The 16,963-nt window shown below is 35.9% G+C and overlaps 1 protein-coding gene across 1 annotated transcript; it reads left to right on the top strand.

Moving 5' to 3' along the window:
* Positions 1-9,947: 9,947 nt before the first annotated feature.
* LOC149828304 (osmotin-like protein) lies at positions 9,948-10,987 on the top strand. The gene has a single exon (XM_090016813.1). It carries the CDS (start codon positions 9,979-9,981, stop codon positions 10,705-10,707), a length of 729 nt encoding a protein of 242 aa, XP_089872939.1. The 5' UTR covers positions 9,948-9,978; the 3' UTR covers positions 10,708-10,987.
* Positions 10,988-16,963: the final 5,976 nt, after the last annotated feature.

Raw genomic sequence — 16,963 nt, 5'->3', positions numbered from 1 at the left:
CTTTATCAGTGTCATTTGCCTTCCAAACTTAGGACTGAATATCCTTCTTTCCAAATCTCTTTCATACCTTTATCCAATGCAACATGCTTTAGACAAATCCTAGCCCTTCATTTCAAATCCATCTAATAGGATCCATTTATCTGTTTTGAATCCCAGATATGCAAGAAACATATTTAGATCCACTATAAAAATTATAAATAGAGAGCCACCACCATATTTTAGATTTGGTCTTTATCTCCCTAGCACACCTTTACTTTGTAGAATCCCTAAAAAACCTAGCATAGCCCATCTAGCATAGTTCAAACTCATATTAAGTCTAGTCTAAGACTCAAATCCCCAATCTCACACCATTTGAAGCTTGTGCCTAGCCAAAGTGTCACCCATGTTCTTTCATTCATCAAACATAGAAAAGGATATTTAAGACCGAGGTGAGATTCAATTTGTTTTTATGTTTATTTTGTTTATTTGATGTATTTTTTTAATTTTGATAACACTAACATTTTGCATATTTCATTGTTTTTGTATTTTTTTGAGTCTTGGTGGCTCCTTTCATCGAGCTTGTCTTTTTTATAGGATTGCATACGAGCTACAAACTTTCACAATGCCACCACTCCAAAAACAAAGATCAAACATTCCTAATCCGGCTGATCACTGCTCAACGAAAGAGAAAAAGCATGGGACCTTGTAGAACAGACCACAATCATTCTAAATTCAGATCGGGTTTTGAATCTATTTTTTTTAAAAACTCTATTTTTCATGAAACCCTTTTTTCTTTGTTGCTTTAAAAAATCCAAAGATATACAATACCCTATGTCTATCCTAGTCGTCTAGCCAAAGAATCTGAACAATTACGATTAGTCCACATCTAGGTGTGAATTTGGATCAATCCTAGATATTGATTGGATGGCTAGGGTTGAATATATGATGAAACCATTCCTCTTTCAAATCATTGAAGGGTCTAACCAATGTTTTAGTTTGACATCTCTATTGCTTTTTTTCTTTGACACGAAGAAACCACTTTCGAGCCGAAGACCTAGTCACACTGGACTTAGCATGCCGGACGAATGGTCGTCGTCACGGTACCGTAAAACTCCATGGGTGCACCCCTCACAACCAGGGTGACATTATATTGCAAAGGTGTTCATGGATCCACATTTACATATCCCAAGTAGTGCAATGGGGATTGAATAGAATAAGCACTTGGTTATATACAATATGACTTTTAACTGCCCCCTCCATACTGGCAGGTATTAAGTTTAATCCACAGCTTAAAATAAAAACAAACACATGAAATAGGTTTTCAACTACTCAAGGGTTGCCCACTTGGCTTGTGGGCAAGCAAATGAGCGGTGCTAAGTTGCTAACCCAGCATCATGAGTTCGAACCCCAGATGGAGCTTGCAACCCTCGTTTTGATCAAATCTGGCTCCCTAGATGTGGCAGATTAGAGAAGATCTCTATTTGAATCGCCAGAATTTGATCTGTATGTAGGATTTTTAGCAATTCAAAAAGCAATGATTGTACCAAATTCTTATGAATAATTATATTTGTTTTTGTGGGGTTGGACAGATCCTCACCAGTTATTATTCAACTTACCATTGAGTTTTGAACCTGCAACCTCCCACCACAGGAAAACGTGCACTGACAGCTCCTACCAACCTCACTTAGCTCCAGTTGGTGACATTCATATTTTTTTTTATCAAAAAAAACATGACCTAATTATCGCTACAGATCAAATAAGCCATCCAGAATCCATCTAAGGGTCAGATTTATTCATACAAGTATATTTTAATTGGCATGTCCATAAAAACTTGCAACAATGAGGTCCATGGTGCTTTGAGTAGATTTGAAAAAAGGCCTGGTTGGCTGATTTACTAATTTGCCCTTTGTTTGTTGTGGTCTTTGGAGTTTGTGTGTGGGATTTGAGGAAGGGTGTCGTTTCTTATTGGGGTCTTTTGGAGGTCTGTAGTTGGTAGGCAGGGGCTGCTCAAGAGAAGTTGAGGCCTCAGGCATATTTCATTGGAAGCCCATATTTCTCCATATTTTTTTTCATTGAAGGCCCTCGGCATTTTTGTAACAAATATCGCAAGATTTATGAAAATCTTGCGATAATATAGCGAGAAATTGCCCAAAAGTTTAAAACAGTAATTTTTCATGAGATTTTCAAAATATCGTGATATTTATGAAAAAAAACATAAATACCATGATTTAAACGTGATATTTACGTTTTAAATGGCTATTTATCTTGAAAAAACCATGTGTTTTTATTTTTAAATGATTTTTATTAATATTTTCTTATAAAAATATTTTTTATATTTTTAATTAATTTTTTTATTGCCTAGATTTTGCCAAAAAATTTACATGATTTATGATTTTTTTTTTAATTTCTCACGAGTTTTTCGACAAACAAGATTTTGCCAAAAAAACCGTCTGTCACTATGCTCGGCATGAGGCCCTCAAGCAGCATGTAAAATATAAGCATTATATTTTTTTCCATTTGAGGCACTATCCTGTGGCATCAAATCTCAAAGAGGCCAGGCAGCCCTGTAGATAGCTAGTAAAGGGGTGTATGTTGTTGGGAAGTGAGGGGCTACCCTTCTGTCTAAGCAATCTGTCGTGGAATGTAAAGGTCAGAAATATGTAAATAAATTTTTTATAGTCAATATGATTATTGATAACAAATTTCTTATTGGTGTTTGTGAGTGCAGCATCAAGCACAAATCTTGTTTAAGGCTGTTACATGGTGTTATTGTTCAACATTTGCATCGACCATTTTAGAACATTGATGTCATTGTGTCATTTGTTTGATTGATCATCATGGATAACTTGGACACATTATCAAAAAATATTTAAAATTTGTATATTTTGACAACAAAACATACTTTTTTATATATACACATGCAAAATGGGGAATCATATTGAATCAAATTATGAAAATATATAAAAAATCATAAAATCTAAACATACAAAAAAAATCAAATTTAGCATGCATTACAAGAAAAATGATATTTAGCGACAAAAATTTGTGATGAAAATAATCCATCGCAAAGTTATGACGGATTAGCGAGAGAAAACTATCCGTCCCTAAAATTGAAATTAGTTGCGGAATTTATGATGAAAAAAATTTGTCACAAGCGCCGTCGCAAATTTTTGATAAATTAGCAACAGAAGAATTCCGTCTCACGCTCCATCACGACTTCGCGACACCATTTTTTTCATCGCTACTCCATCACAAAATTGTGATGACGTTTGCGACGAAATTTAGCCGTCGCTAATTCATCGCTAAATTTTCCATAAAACCCTAATGCGAGCCCCCTCGCTTTTCCCTTTCTGTTTCATTCATCCCTTTCTCTTGCCTCGTTGCTCACCCTCCCTTCTCCCCCTTCTGTCGACTGCCTCCCTCTCCAACAACCTCCTCCCTTCCCTTCTTCTTTCCCTTCATCTCTCTCTCTCAGCAACGCTCCTCTCCTCCTTTTGCTCACTCTTCTTGCGTTGGCGCCTCCTTCTCTCAACCCACGAAGCGACAGTGGCCGACCACCTCACCGGTATGCCCGCACATCTTTTATACTCTGCACGTGACAACGCCGACCGACGTCGATCCCCTCCCAGGTACGCTCTTTCCCCTCTTCTCTTCTTCTTCTTCTGTTGTCAAAAGGTCATATAAGCATTTATTATAAATAATGTGTTTTATATTTAATTTTTTGTTATAGTCATGTCTACTAACTTTCTAAAATTATTTGTAGACTTTGAATCACTTCGCGACTATGATGGAGGAACAGGACGCGAGGCGGGTGTGGCAGAAGGTGACTGCTAGTCGATTTGTAGACATGTTGCATAATATGAAGATTATAACAATAAAAGCATCTAGTGGGATAGATGATCTACTGTAGTGGAAAGGCCATGACCCTCCTACTATTAGGTCAGTTTTTTGGGATGCAATGTGCGACAAGTGGGCGTGACATGAATTTCAAAACCGCTCAGCAAAGGCTGCACAAAATCGCTCAGCAAAGGCTGCACAAAACCGAGCGAAGATGCCCAATGCCCATCTACACATAGATGGATCTAGGATTTTTGGAAGTCACCTGAAAAAAATGGTAACTCATCAATATATATTGTCAAATTTATAACTATTATTACATACTTTTTAAATGATTTTTTTATCATTTAACCACGTAGGAAGCAGAAAAATGAGGTATTGTGCCTTACAAGGATGTGTTTATTGAAATACATAAATGTAAGAGCACGAGAGAGTTCACATTAGAGAAGACAAGAATGACAATGGTATGTATTTATTGTATTAATAAACATTGTAATATACAAGTTACCATAAACATTGTAATTCTTAATTATTAATCTATACTATAATCATTACTTTGTAGGAGTCATACGAGCATCCGATGGTAGAGAGATATGGCGATGACTCCACTCAGCATTTGCCTTTTAATCCTACAGCATGGGTAACTGCAACCGGTGAACCAAAAAAGGGTCGTGTGTTCGGGTTTGGGAGTAATATGAACACTACACCAGTCGTTGCCTCCTCCAACTAGGGCTCTCAGAATTCTCCCGCTAGCATCAACTCTGAGCGTCTGATTGACTCGGCTAATTCTTGAGATGGTGTCCACCAGCTTGTGAAGGACACAATGCGTGACTATTTATATGAAGCAATTTTTGACATTGTCCGTAATGAGTTATGCAGCTTTTTACGAGGCAGGAGAACTTTGTCTGCAGGTTCCTGTTAGGTATAAAAGTTTCATTTCATTTATTTCATATCGTTAGATTTCAAGCTAATATATGCATGATTTCATCACATATGAGCAGGATTTCATCACTATAAAATTTTTTTACTACCTTATAACACATATATGCATGATTGAATCAGTATGAAAGTTTTTTGACAACATTAGAACACATATATGCTTGATTGAAGCACTATGAGAGTTTTTTCAATACAATAGAACACATATAAGCATGATTTCATCACTATGAAAGTTTTTACTGCCTTATAACATATATAAGCATGATTGAATCAATATGAAAGTTTTTTGACAACATTAAAATACATATATACTTGATTGAATCACTATGACAGTTTTTTTACAATAATAGAACACATATAAGCATGATTCCATCACTATGAAAGTTTTTTACTGCCTTATAACACATATATGCATGATTGAATCACTATGAAAGTTTTTTGACAACCTTAGAACACATATATTTGCATGATTGAATCACTATAAAAGTTTTTTGACAACCTTAGAACACATATATAAGCATGATTTCATCATTATGAAATTGTTTGACTGCCTTAGAACACATATATGCATGCTTGAATCACTATGAAAGTTTTTTGACAACCTTATAACAGATATATGTATAATTGAATCACTATGAGAGTTTTTTGACAACATTAGAACACATATAAACATGATTGTGATACAGAAGACATTTATTTGACAGTCTTATAACACATATATGCATGCTTGAATCACTATGATATTTTTTTGACAACCTTAGAACACATATCTGCATGATTGAATCACTATGATTTTGTTTTTGTCAGCCTTAGAACACATATCTAAATCATGCTAATGTTCTTCACTTTATTGCTAGCTAGTCTATGTGTAATTCATTCATGTTACTTTAATTGCCTTAGATTAGGTGCATTGCATATAATTTATTTCATTATATTTTGTTTATCAATACTAACATTTATTTTCTCTTATAGGATGCTGGAGATAATCAGCGTAGAGGAGTTGATGGAGGCATGGATGCAGAGGCAGATCGAAACAATGAAGAAGATGATGATCAGAATCTTGGCGATGATTAGACACATGTGTTGAATTTGTTGTACCTTCTTATTGTTTCAAAATAAACTCTTTGTAAATGTTCACTTGTAAATAATTAAAACTTGGCGAGGATTATAGTGGATCGATAAATTGTTTCAGCTGCTTTGTATATGTATTTTTTATGTGTACTTTATTTTTTATACACAGGATATAAATTGCATAACGAGAAATTTTTTCTCGATATTTATATTTCAAACAATTTTTTTAAAATTTTGTGCGACGGATATTATCTGTCGCTAATTAGTATCAGCCTCCAATTTAACGATGGATTAGGGACAAATATTTATTCATTGAAAACTTGAATCGGTGATGTTTTGCGACGGATTGTAATCCGTCACTACATTAGTGATAGAATTAGTGACAGATGTGTATCTGTCGCAAAACCAAATATCTATGGATTAACGACAGCCTTGCGATGAATCATGGCATTCGCTAATTCATCATAAATTAGCGATGGAAGTAGCGACAGATATTTTCCATCGCTAATTAGCGACTAGAAAATTGTGATGAAAGTAATCTGTCTCTAAACTATTCAGCGACTGATTAACGATGGATTACGACCTTTGCTAATCCACAGATTTCTTGTAATGATGCATTTACTCAATAAATATTAAAATAAGAACAAAATTTCCTAAAATCTAAGCATACCCAAAAAAAATATTAGAAGCTTGCATTCATCCAAAAAAATGGCAAAATAGAGATTAAAATATAAAACCCCCAAAATCTATGTATACTAAAAAAAATTGAATTTAGCTGGCATTCAACCAATAAATTGCAAAAATTATTATTAAAATACAATGGCCTAAAAACCAAGCATAAAACATAGCTTATTTGGCAAACCCTAAACCTAAAATCGAATTAGGGTTCACTCTAACCATGAGAGAGAACCCTAAACCTATCTACAACAGCAGAGAGAGATTTAAATTTGTTAACATTCTTTAAAGTTGGTCTCTCTCTCTCTCTCTCTCTCTCTCTCTCTCTCTCTCTCTCTCTCTCTCTCTCTCTCTCTCTCTCTCTCGACTGTTTGAAATAACCTTGGATTGTCCAGGTTGGTCCATGCTTTTCCAAGATTCGTAGCTGGTTTCTCTAGCTGGTTTGGTCCAAGTAAATCCATAGATAATCATGTGGGTAGGGGTTTTTGAATTTCCAGAGTAGCAAAGCTAACTTATTTTGACTTTGACACAGCACAAGTTTCAAAAGTTACAAAATTATACATTATAAAAAAATCTCATCTTATTTTTTTTGAAAGGCAAGCTAGGGTTAGGCAGACCCCTACCAAATATCTCTTAAGCCCCCATGTGAAAGAGGGATTGGAACCTGAGAATTCAGCTTAGCACAGGACCCTGCTTACCACATTACCACATGGGATACCATCTCGGTGGTATGAAAAAAAGAAAATCTCATCTTGCTCATTAATCTTAACTGAGGTGTTCCACGTTGTTTACTATTTTTTCTATAAGTTGACTAAACTTGAAATATAGTAAGGCTTGACCATATCATACAGAAAGGTAGTAGATTTAAATTCCAAAGTGGTTATATTGAAGTAGCTTTATGTAATTAGGTTATTCATTGTCAATAAACTTAGATTTACCTGACCTGGTGAATACCATTTTTCACTTGTAGAGAAGTTTGACTATTCCAATTAAGCATGAAGGTATTCTACTAAGATGAAAAGAGACTTGTATACAGGTGAAAAAACAAATTGAAACTTTCTAGAAATAAAATGACAAACAAATTGAAGGTTTTTTTGCTTTTAATCTATCAACTCGAAGAATAATATATATGATAAGAAAAAGTAACAATTAGTTAAAACTTTATTTTTATAGCCAAGTTGAGAGATAAACCTCAGTGGAATTCGAACCCTAGACCCTCGTTATTATAGTGCGACTTAGGGGAATGAAAACCTACCCAACCTACACATTAAGAAACATTTTATTGGTTTTTTGGTGTTTTTTTTTTTAATTCTAACATTACAGATGTGATCTATGTGCTTAGAGCATTTGATTCTGATGCATTGATAGGTTTTTATAAGGTTTCAAAAATCAACCGCCTATAATTTTTATAAATTTTTGAAGTATCTCTATATACTGTTTTTTTCATCCAAAATGCATGATCAAAGTGTCGATTTCTAGTAAATCAATCATGTTGAACACACCTATATGGTCAGAATTTCGAAAAAAAATACCAAAAATCTGATAAATTGTATTTCTTAGTGGGTAGGTTTTCATTTCCTGTGCCACTTAACCATACAGCTGTCTCATTCGACCCCAACTTAGCCGAGTCAGACTAAATCAAATTTATTCTTAATTGAGGTTTGCATTTGGGCGTTTGGGTGTTGCTTGAATTCTTTCGTCCTGAATTAGATTAGGGCCCAACACTCGCCAAGTTTTGATTTGCTTTCCTTTCTGTGACAAATCAATTTCAAACCCTTGAAAAAAAAGTTCATGCAACGTGAGCTCACAACAATCTCTTAATGTAAATATCTTATCATGTTATCCCCATTTTTTTGTTTGGAACAGAGAAGAAACATACACCAAGGTACCGTTTGGATGACACCCAAAACTCAATTTAAACTGGGTTTTGGGCCCAAAAAACAAATTTTGGTGTGTTTAGGTGACATCAAAACTTGGGTTGAAAAAAGAACCCCCTCCTTCCCCTCCCAACTCTCTCTCTCTCTCTCTCTCTCTCTCTCTCTCTCTCTCTCTCTCTCTCTCTTCCCCCACCTCCCAATACAACTTCTAAATCCAACATTCTTCTGGCCGAAAAGTGGCCGGACTGGTACCACCCAGAGAGGGCAGTGCTACTCGCCCACCAGCTGGATAATAGCCGGATAACATTTTCTTTGTTTTGCATTTTTGTTTTTATGATAGCCCTGTCAGCCATCGGCTGGAAAATGGCCGGCCTAGGGATTGCCCAAGACAGCCATTCTTTTTTTTGACTTGGCTAGCTATTTTTCGACCATCCACCGGCTGGGAAATGGCTGGCCAGCCATTTTCTGGCTAGCCACCAGCCAGGAAACGCCACACTTTTTTTTCTGTCAAAAAACCTGAACTAGGTTTTTGGTCACCCAAACAGCCCAATAGGGCTGGTTTTTGGCATGAGAGGTTTGTCAGAAACAGAATCCACTCATCCCTATCTTCATACCCTATGCCATACTCTATATGGGATTTTATTGTTGCATGTTTTCATCTTCATCAAATCTGACCCAGTAGATAAAATCGATATGCTCCTGTTTAGTGAAGATCATTATTTTAATGACCAAAATCTGACCTCTGTGCAGTCATTCAAAATCAATGGCCTTAAAAGCATCGAAATTTTATAATTAAAAATCTTATTTTTTTGCTAAGAAAAACATGTACAATCCAAAGTATGCCATGTAAGGCAGGCTGGATATGTGGGCCCACCCAGGGTTTGCCTCGCCGGGGCTGGGTCCATTAAGTGGCCTGGTTCTCATCAAGGGTTCCTCATCATAAAAAAAAAAGTTCATTTTTTATCAAATCGACTATCCGAAATCATCTACATTGTTAAATTTGATGAAAACAACTTGCAACAAGGAGATCACACAAAGGGTATGAGATGAAGGTATGAAAATAGGAGGCAGCCACTTGATTGGTTTTCTTCTAATGTTTGAGTGATTATGTTTTTTTCTAACAAGGAAAACCCTCACCAAGGACCAGGTCACTTAATGGGCTTGCTTCCTTGCGAGGTAAAACTCTCGGGTTGAGAAAACGACCACCCAGCCTTATGTGCCACAATCATGATAAAGCAATTACAGTCATGATTCGATCCTGGGTCTTCTTTGACACAGGACCTCACTGACCACATGGGTAACCACCACGGTGGTGAGTGATTATGTATTTGCTATGTAAAGGTCTACCTAACTTCAGCTTGCCAAAAACAAAAGCAAACAAACAAACAGGAGAGCAGAATAAGATAGGGATGAGTGGATCTGTTACGTTTCAAAATGCATTACCATCATACCATTGACCCGAAAGAGATGAGAAAACATTCAAAAGGAAACCGTAGGCGATACCTCCTCCTCCATCCTCACTCTCTCTCTCCTGTATAAATACCCATGCACCCCTTCGTTTTCTCCACACATCCTCTCTCTCTCTCCCTAGACAGCAGCAATGGCGACGCTTCACCACCTTCTCTTCCTCTCCCTCCTAGCCCTTTCAGCAGGGGCGTCACCACTGGTGCTTACCGTGGTCAACAACTGCCCCTTCACTATCTGGCCGGCCATCCAGCCAAACTCCGGCTACGATGTGCTGGAGCGCGGCGGCTTTGCCCTCGAGACCCTTCAGTACCGCACCTTTCCAGTGCCGAACTCCCCCTGGTCCGGCCGTATCTGGGCCCGGACGGCCTGCACCTACTCGGCCGGCAAGTTCTCCTGTTCCACCGGCGATTGCGGGGGCCGGATCGAGTGCGGAGGGGCGGGTGGCGTGACCCCGGCGACGCTGGCGCAGTTCTCCCTCCACAGCCTACAGACCGACCTCTCCTCCTACTCCGTGAGCCTCGTCGACGGGTTCAACCTCCCGATGACCGTGACGCCGCACGAGGGACGCGGAGAATGCCCAGTGGTGGGATGCCGTGCCAACCTGCTCGATACGTGTCCGGCGCCGCTGAGGAAGCTCGTCGGTGGTGCGGTGGTCGGGTGCATGAGCGGGTGCAGTGCGTTCAACAGAGACAAGCTATGTTGCAGGGGTTACTACAACAGCCCGGCTACGTGCATGGCCTCTACGTACTCGGAGTTCTTCAAACAAGCCTGCCCCGCCACCTTCACCTATGCTTATGACACCCCTTCGCTCGCCCAACAGTGCACTTCTCCTAAGGAGCTCAAGGTCATCTTCTGCCACTAGCAAAGGAGATGGTTTACTTTTGGTGTCTCATACCGCAGGCAGGGTGTCAGTTTTTCTCGTGCCGGGTTTGTTGTTGTTAGTGTTAACTATTAAAAAAAAAAAGATGAGTTTGATTTATAGGGGTTTAGGGGTTCCTTTCATTTGAAATTTTAATAAGATTTTAGGATGTGGTTTGAATAGATTGGAATAAAGGTTTTTATAGGAGATTTATTAATTTGCCCTTTTGATTGTTGTCATGGTGTTTGGAGTTTGTGGGGATTTTTGATCAAGCGTTTTTCTGTGTTTTTCTTGGGATTTTATTTTTTGTTGGTATGTAGGTGGTGAGTAGTGGAGGGGGGGGGGGGGATATATTGTTGGCAAGGGAGGGGCTTTCTTTCTAAGTGGAATGAAAAAGGTGGGAAATATGTAAAGAAAATTTTTATGTTCCATGTAAAGGTGGGAAATTTCTTATTGGTGTTTGTTGTTGACATGCAGCACCTAGAACGAATTAGAGATCCTAGGAATGACTCTAGAAGGGTAAGCCCTCGTAGTTTTACACTGACATGAACAGAGATCATTAGTACCGCAGGCTGAGCCAGCATGGCTAGGTCTCTGCACCTGGGCCGGTTTCTCCGAGTAAAAATAAAAAAATGGTTTGGAAAGTAAAAATGAGTATGAACAGATCGTGGAATGAGCAAATGTTGTCTTTCAAGCCAACATGATAAGAAAGAAAAAAAAATGGGTCAAGGCCAAGAAAGTTCACTACTATTTTGTTTTAAGGAGATTGTATGATTGAATTCTTTGCTCGAGGCATATTTGCATCAGGAACTGGATCCAGTCATCCCTAATCTCATATGTTTTTCATCAAACCCACCTTGGGATCTCATCGCTGCAATTACTCTTGTTTTGATAAAATCTGCCCCCCCTATATGTGATCTAGGAGGACAGATAGAGAAGATCCCTATTTGAATTGCCAGAATTCTAGCCATATGTTTTGCAATTCAAATTAAAAGCAATGGCTGTATCAAAATCTTATGATATTCATAATTTTTTTTATAAAAAAAGACATGATCCAAGTATCGCTTCATATCAAACCAGTCGTGTTGAATCCATCTAAGGGTTAGATTTATTTCATAAAAACTTCATGTTCATAAAAACTTGCCACGATGAGGAATATGTTGGGTACCAGACATGTTAGGGTATACCTGAACCTGCCGAAATAACAAATTACCGGGTTCGGGTTTTGCTGGGTCACAAAAGTAGAATCCCAGTTCTGGATCTGCATAAATTTCAGATTTTTTTTTATTAAAAGTACATATAAAATACTCTGGTTGGGTCGAGTACTTGGCAAAAAAACAAGGTTGGGTCGGGTACCCAAAAAAAACATGACCCAAACATGATGCATATTAGTGGGGTCAACCCAAATAATATTTGGGTCGGCATTTTTTTCACTCCCATGCCCAGGAATTTGCATTCAGGTTGCGTCATATACTTAATACAAACCCGACTGTATTTTTTTTTATTATCATTAGGCATGTAATGAATGTTTGATTTTTATTAGAATATTAAGAGATTTTTAATTAGCATAAATACATGATTTTTTTTTTTAGGATCATTTAGGGTATTGATTTGGATTCTTTTAAATATCATGAGTGTTTAATTAGGGTTTTAGTGTTCTTTATTTTGATTTTTCAAATGACATTGCCATGTGGTTCTCTTCTTTTTTGCTTTGATTTTGTTGTTTAATATGTTTGACATCTCATGCTTATGAAGAAAGATCTGATGGATTATTGTGTGTGCTTGTTTGATTATATTATCTCTTGATGGGTTCTTGGTAGTTTGGTCTAATAGATCCTATTCTTTCACTGTTTGGCAATTTCATGGGTCGGGAAAAAGTTTTATATTAAAAGTTACATGATGAAAAATCTCATCTTGCTCGTCAATCTTCTCCGAGATGTTCCACATTGTTTACTATTTGTTTCTATAAGTTGGTCAAACTTTGAAATATAGTAAGGCTTGACCAGATCATACATCCATGAAGAAAGCATAGTGACAAATGTTTTTTTCGGCAAAAATCTCGTTTGTCAAAAACTTGTGAGAAATTAAAAAAAAAGCATAAATCTAGCATTTTTCTGCAAAATCTTGGCAATAAAAAATTAATTAAAAATATAAAAAATATTTTTCTAAGAAAATATTAAAAAAATTTATTTAAAAATAAAAAAACACAGTTTTTTCATTATAAATAGCTGTTTAAAACATAAATATCGCTTTTAAATCATGGTATTTATGTTTTTTCATAAATCTTGCGATATTTTGAAATTCTCGAGAGAAATTGCCATTTTAAACTTTCAAGTAATTTCTCGCTGTATTTGTTACAGAGGTAGAAAGTATAGTAAATTTAAATTCCAAAGTGCTTATATTTAATTAACTTTGTCTAATTAGGGTATTCATTGTCAAAAAGATTTACCTTTCACTTGTAGAGAAGTTTGACTACTCCAATTAAGCATGGAGATATTTTTCTAAGATAAAAAGAGGCTTGTTATATGTGAAAAAACACATTGGAAGTTTTTAGAAATAAAATGAGACACAAATTAAAAGTTTTTTTTATTCTATCAACTCTTGAACCATAATATATAAGATAACAAAAAGTATGCAAATTTTATATTTTCGCGGGTCAGATACTAAAAGTGAATGAACCCATGAAACTCATCAACAAAATTGCATTTGAGATTGCGATATTCTAAAAAAAGATTACAAAATTTTAAAATACTTGTGAAACTCGTGTCGAGTATTACAAGGCAAGTTGTGAAAATCCTTAGTGTTGCAAAAGTTTGTAACTTGCGAAATTTTAAAAGAATATTGTAGGAGGTATTGAAAAATTATGAAAATACCTACCTTGCAAAATTCTAAACGATTGTCGTAGGGGTAATGCAAAAAAAAAATTCTTGTGAAATTTTGTTTCATATAAATTATATTCATTTCTCAACCCTTGATTTGCATTTAGATGCCTTATATTCGCAACCCTAGAGTTCTTGTGGTCCTCAACCCCTTATTTACATCAGATGTCCTATATGGATATAAGTTTGGCAGAATGAATAAAAACTTTGATGTCATTTGGATGTAAAGTTTATTCATAATTGTATTTAAAAAATATAATTTTGATTTTGCATGTAAGGTTGATAGAATTTGTAGTTGTTCTGTTATGTTTGTAGATGAATTTTAGTTATAAATTTCAGTTCTGTTTGTATGTATTATTTGAACAACCAAATTTGTTCGATAACAGTAAAATTTAAATAAAAAATACGTATAAGTAGAAATTTGACATATTTTGAAAGAAAATCACATATATGCGTGTGAATTTGTATAGAAAATTCACATATATACGTGTGACCTATTCTTTTATAAAATGAAGTCGCTCATACATTGCATTCATTTCATTCTTTTACAAAATGAAGTCGCTCAAACATTGCATTTATTTCATTCTTTCACAAAATGAAGTTATTCATACATTTTGCATTCATTCAATTCTTTTACAAAATAAAGTTCATATATTGCATTTATTTTATTTTTTCATAAAAATGAAGTTACTCATACATTTCATTCATTCCATTATTTACAAGATGAAGGCACTCATATATTGCATTCATTTTATTCATTCATAAAATAAAGTTGATCATACATTTTGCATTCATTTCATTATTTTACAAAATATAGTCACTTATACATTAATTCATTCTATTATTTCACGAGAATGTTGCTTCTCGTTGCCTCTTTGATGGAAAGAAAATAGAGTATGTGCAAAGGTACCTTCATCTCTTCGGCCTCAAGAATGTCAAATTGGACCGCATCTTTGATAGAAAAAAACACAGTATACTATTGTTGATTCTACATCCTGTGTTGTTCTCTTTATTTTTTCTCTCCTACCCATGCTATATGATAGAATGAATGTTGACTGTGAGATATGTTGACTCTACATCATCATTGTCCAACACATTTTTTTGGCTATGAGAGTTAATTAGAGCAAATATCTTCTGCATCATTATCCTTTACGTTCTCTATGATGAGAATGCATCACTCATGAACAACTCATAGACTTTTGGTTTTCTATCTCACTCGTACCATAAAGTCTCACTGTCGATACTTTTATCGAAAAAAACTCACTGTCGATAAAGTGTCCTTGATCTTTTCACCGCCGATGCTTTTATTAGAAAAACTCACCTTCAATGAACTAACGTTGATCTTTTCATAATTAATTTTTTAATGAAAAAACTCATCGTCGATGAAGTGTAGCCCATGCTTCTATCGAAAAAATTCACCATTGATGAAGTGTCGCCCATGCTTTTACTAGAAAAACTCGCTATTGATGAAGTGTCGCCCATGCTTTCAAGGTTTACCACTACCAATAACCCGCTTTCGATGAAGGATTTTCGCAAAGCCTGAATGTCATCGAAAGATAGTCGGAAGGATTGGGGACCATTGGTTGGAGACTAAAAGAATCATAGGGTTGCAAAAATAGCATTTGAATGCAAATAAGGGATTAAAAAATGAATCATCATTTATATAGAATAAAATTTCACAAAAAAAAATACAGTAATTTCACAATACCCCTTGCAATACTTGCTTGAAATTTTGCAAGGTACAGATTTCTACAACACTTAAAATTTTCACAATTTTTTTTTTGAAATATCGCAACCTCATATGCCATTTTGTTGATGAGTTTTGTGAGTCCATCCACTTTCAGCATCGTGACCCACAAAAATGGTAAATTCGCAGCTGCTAGGGATAAAAGCATTCAAAAAAAAAAGTGGAAACCTCTGAAATTTTAATTTTTTTTGGATTTGGTAAATTGTGGGCATTTTTTAAAACCCACTAGTACGGTCATTTTTTAAATTAAATCTTATTGCTTCCAACTGTACAACGTATTTTTTTTGGTGATCCTGTTACTTCTAGTAACACTCACAAGCGCGCGCACACACACTGAAAATCAAAATTTATGCCCTCATTCCTAAGAACAAGAATACCAAAGTTTGCGAAGAACCATGGTTGACCCATATCTATCACAAATGCCAGAAAGTTCTTGAATCTTTCCCATGGCTTTCAATAAACAAGAACAGAAATCGCTCAGTTTTCACAATTACCTACAGAATCCCTTGCCAAACAGACCCTATAGGTGCACTTCAGAAGGATTAATAAAGATTTTGTAACACCACAACCTGAATCCATTGGAAACACAACGTATAAAATAAAGGAAAATGCCACGCCAAATCATATTGGCTATTGCTGATGCATGAGATTGCATCATGTCTTCCACTAGGGCAAGTCAATTACAGTATTGGAAATTCACCAAAAAATGCCCAGGCGAGGATTTAGATTGCTGTATATGAATGAATTCTAGGATTCTTGTTTGTGAAAGAAATCAGAAAGGGGCGCAAAATAGAATTGACAGGTTGGTAGCCATATTAAAAAACAAGGGAAAAAGAAATGGAAGCACCAAGAACAAGTGGAAATATTGTTCACGGAGCCAACAGAAATAGCTATCATCTAGCAAACTTGGATCAGCTGATACCATTCAACTAAGATTACAGCAACCTCCTTTTCCTCCCTTCATCATATATTTCAAAAACACTGGAAATTGTTTCCTATTGCATGCCTGTTTGTAAAAATTGCCTCCAAATTAGTTATCAGAATATGCACCAAAAATGGGAAGTTATTCCAAAAAAATCAATATGAACCTTCAAAACTTAATTTCTCTACATCAACCTTGAAGATTATTTCAGCCAATTTTGACAATGAAATGAACATCAAACAAGGAATACCAGCTAATGAAGAAAATAATGTGCATTAAGATGAAAGGGGGGGAAATGAAACAAAAGAACCTTTTCAAAACACAAGTTCATAAGGTGCCTATTTACGATGAAGAGAATGGAATATTACCAGGTCCAATTTTATAAACTGACATTCTTCCATGAAGCTAGCACAGGACAGGATCCTGATGCACATCAGTTGCCAACACAATGGGAGATCCTTAAAGAAATGGTATGTAATATATTCAAAGGATATGTATTCCTCATATTTAAAGTATTTAACAAACAATCCAAGATGGCTGGAGCATTTAGAGGCTCCTTTTAGATATTTCACTTCCACTGAATGTAGGAGTTATTCAAAAGCAGCTATGGATGAATAACAAGTGACATGACCTAAAAAAACTTATTTATTTCACATCAAGGATCTGCTTTAAGCCCTTTCCTATTTGCGATAGTGATGGATGAACTTACGA

Source organism: Nuphar pumila, chromosome 9, assembly GCF_984573655.1.
Source record: "Nuphar pumila chromosome 9, dmNupPumi1.hap1.1, whole genome shotgun sequence".
In the NCBI taxonomy this organism is placed as follows: Eukaryota; Viridiplantae; Streptophyta; class Magnoliopsida; order Nymphaeales; family Nymphaeaceae; genus Nuphar; species Nuphar pumila.
The sequence above is the reverse complement of the archived record's forward strand: the minus strand, read 5'-3'. Positions and strand labels throughout refer to the sequence as shown.

Bases quoted from the DNA above. Each gene is read 5' to 3' on its own strand.
- LOC149828304 (XM_090016813.1), top strand. From the start codon at position 9,979: ATGGCGACGCTTCACCACCTTCTCTTCCTCTCCCTCCTAGCCCTTTCA.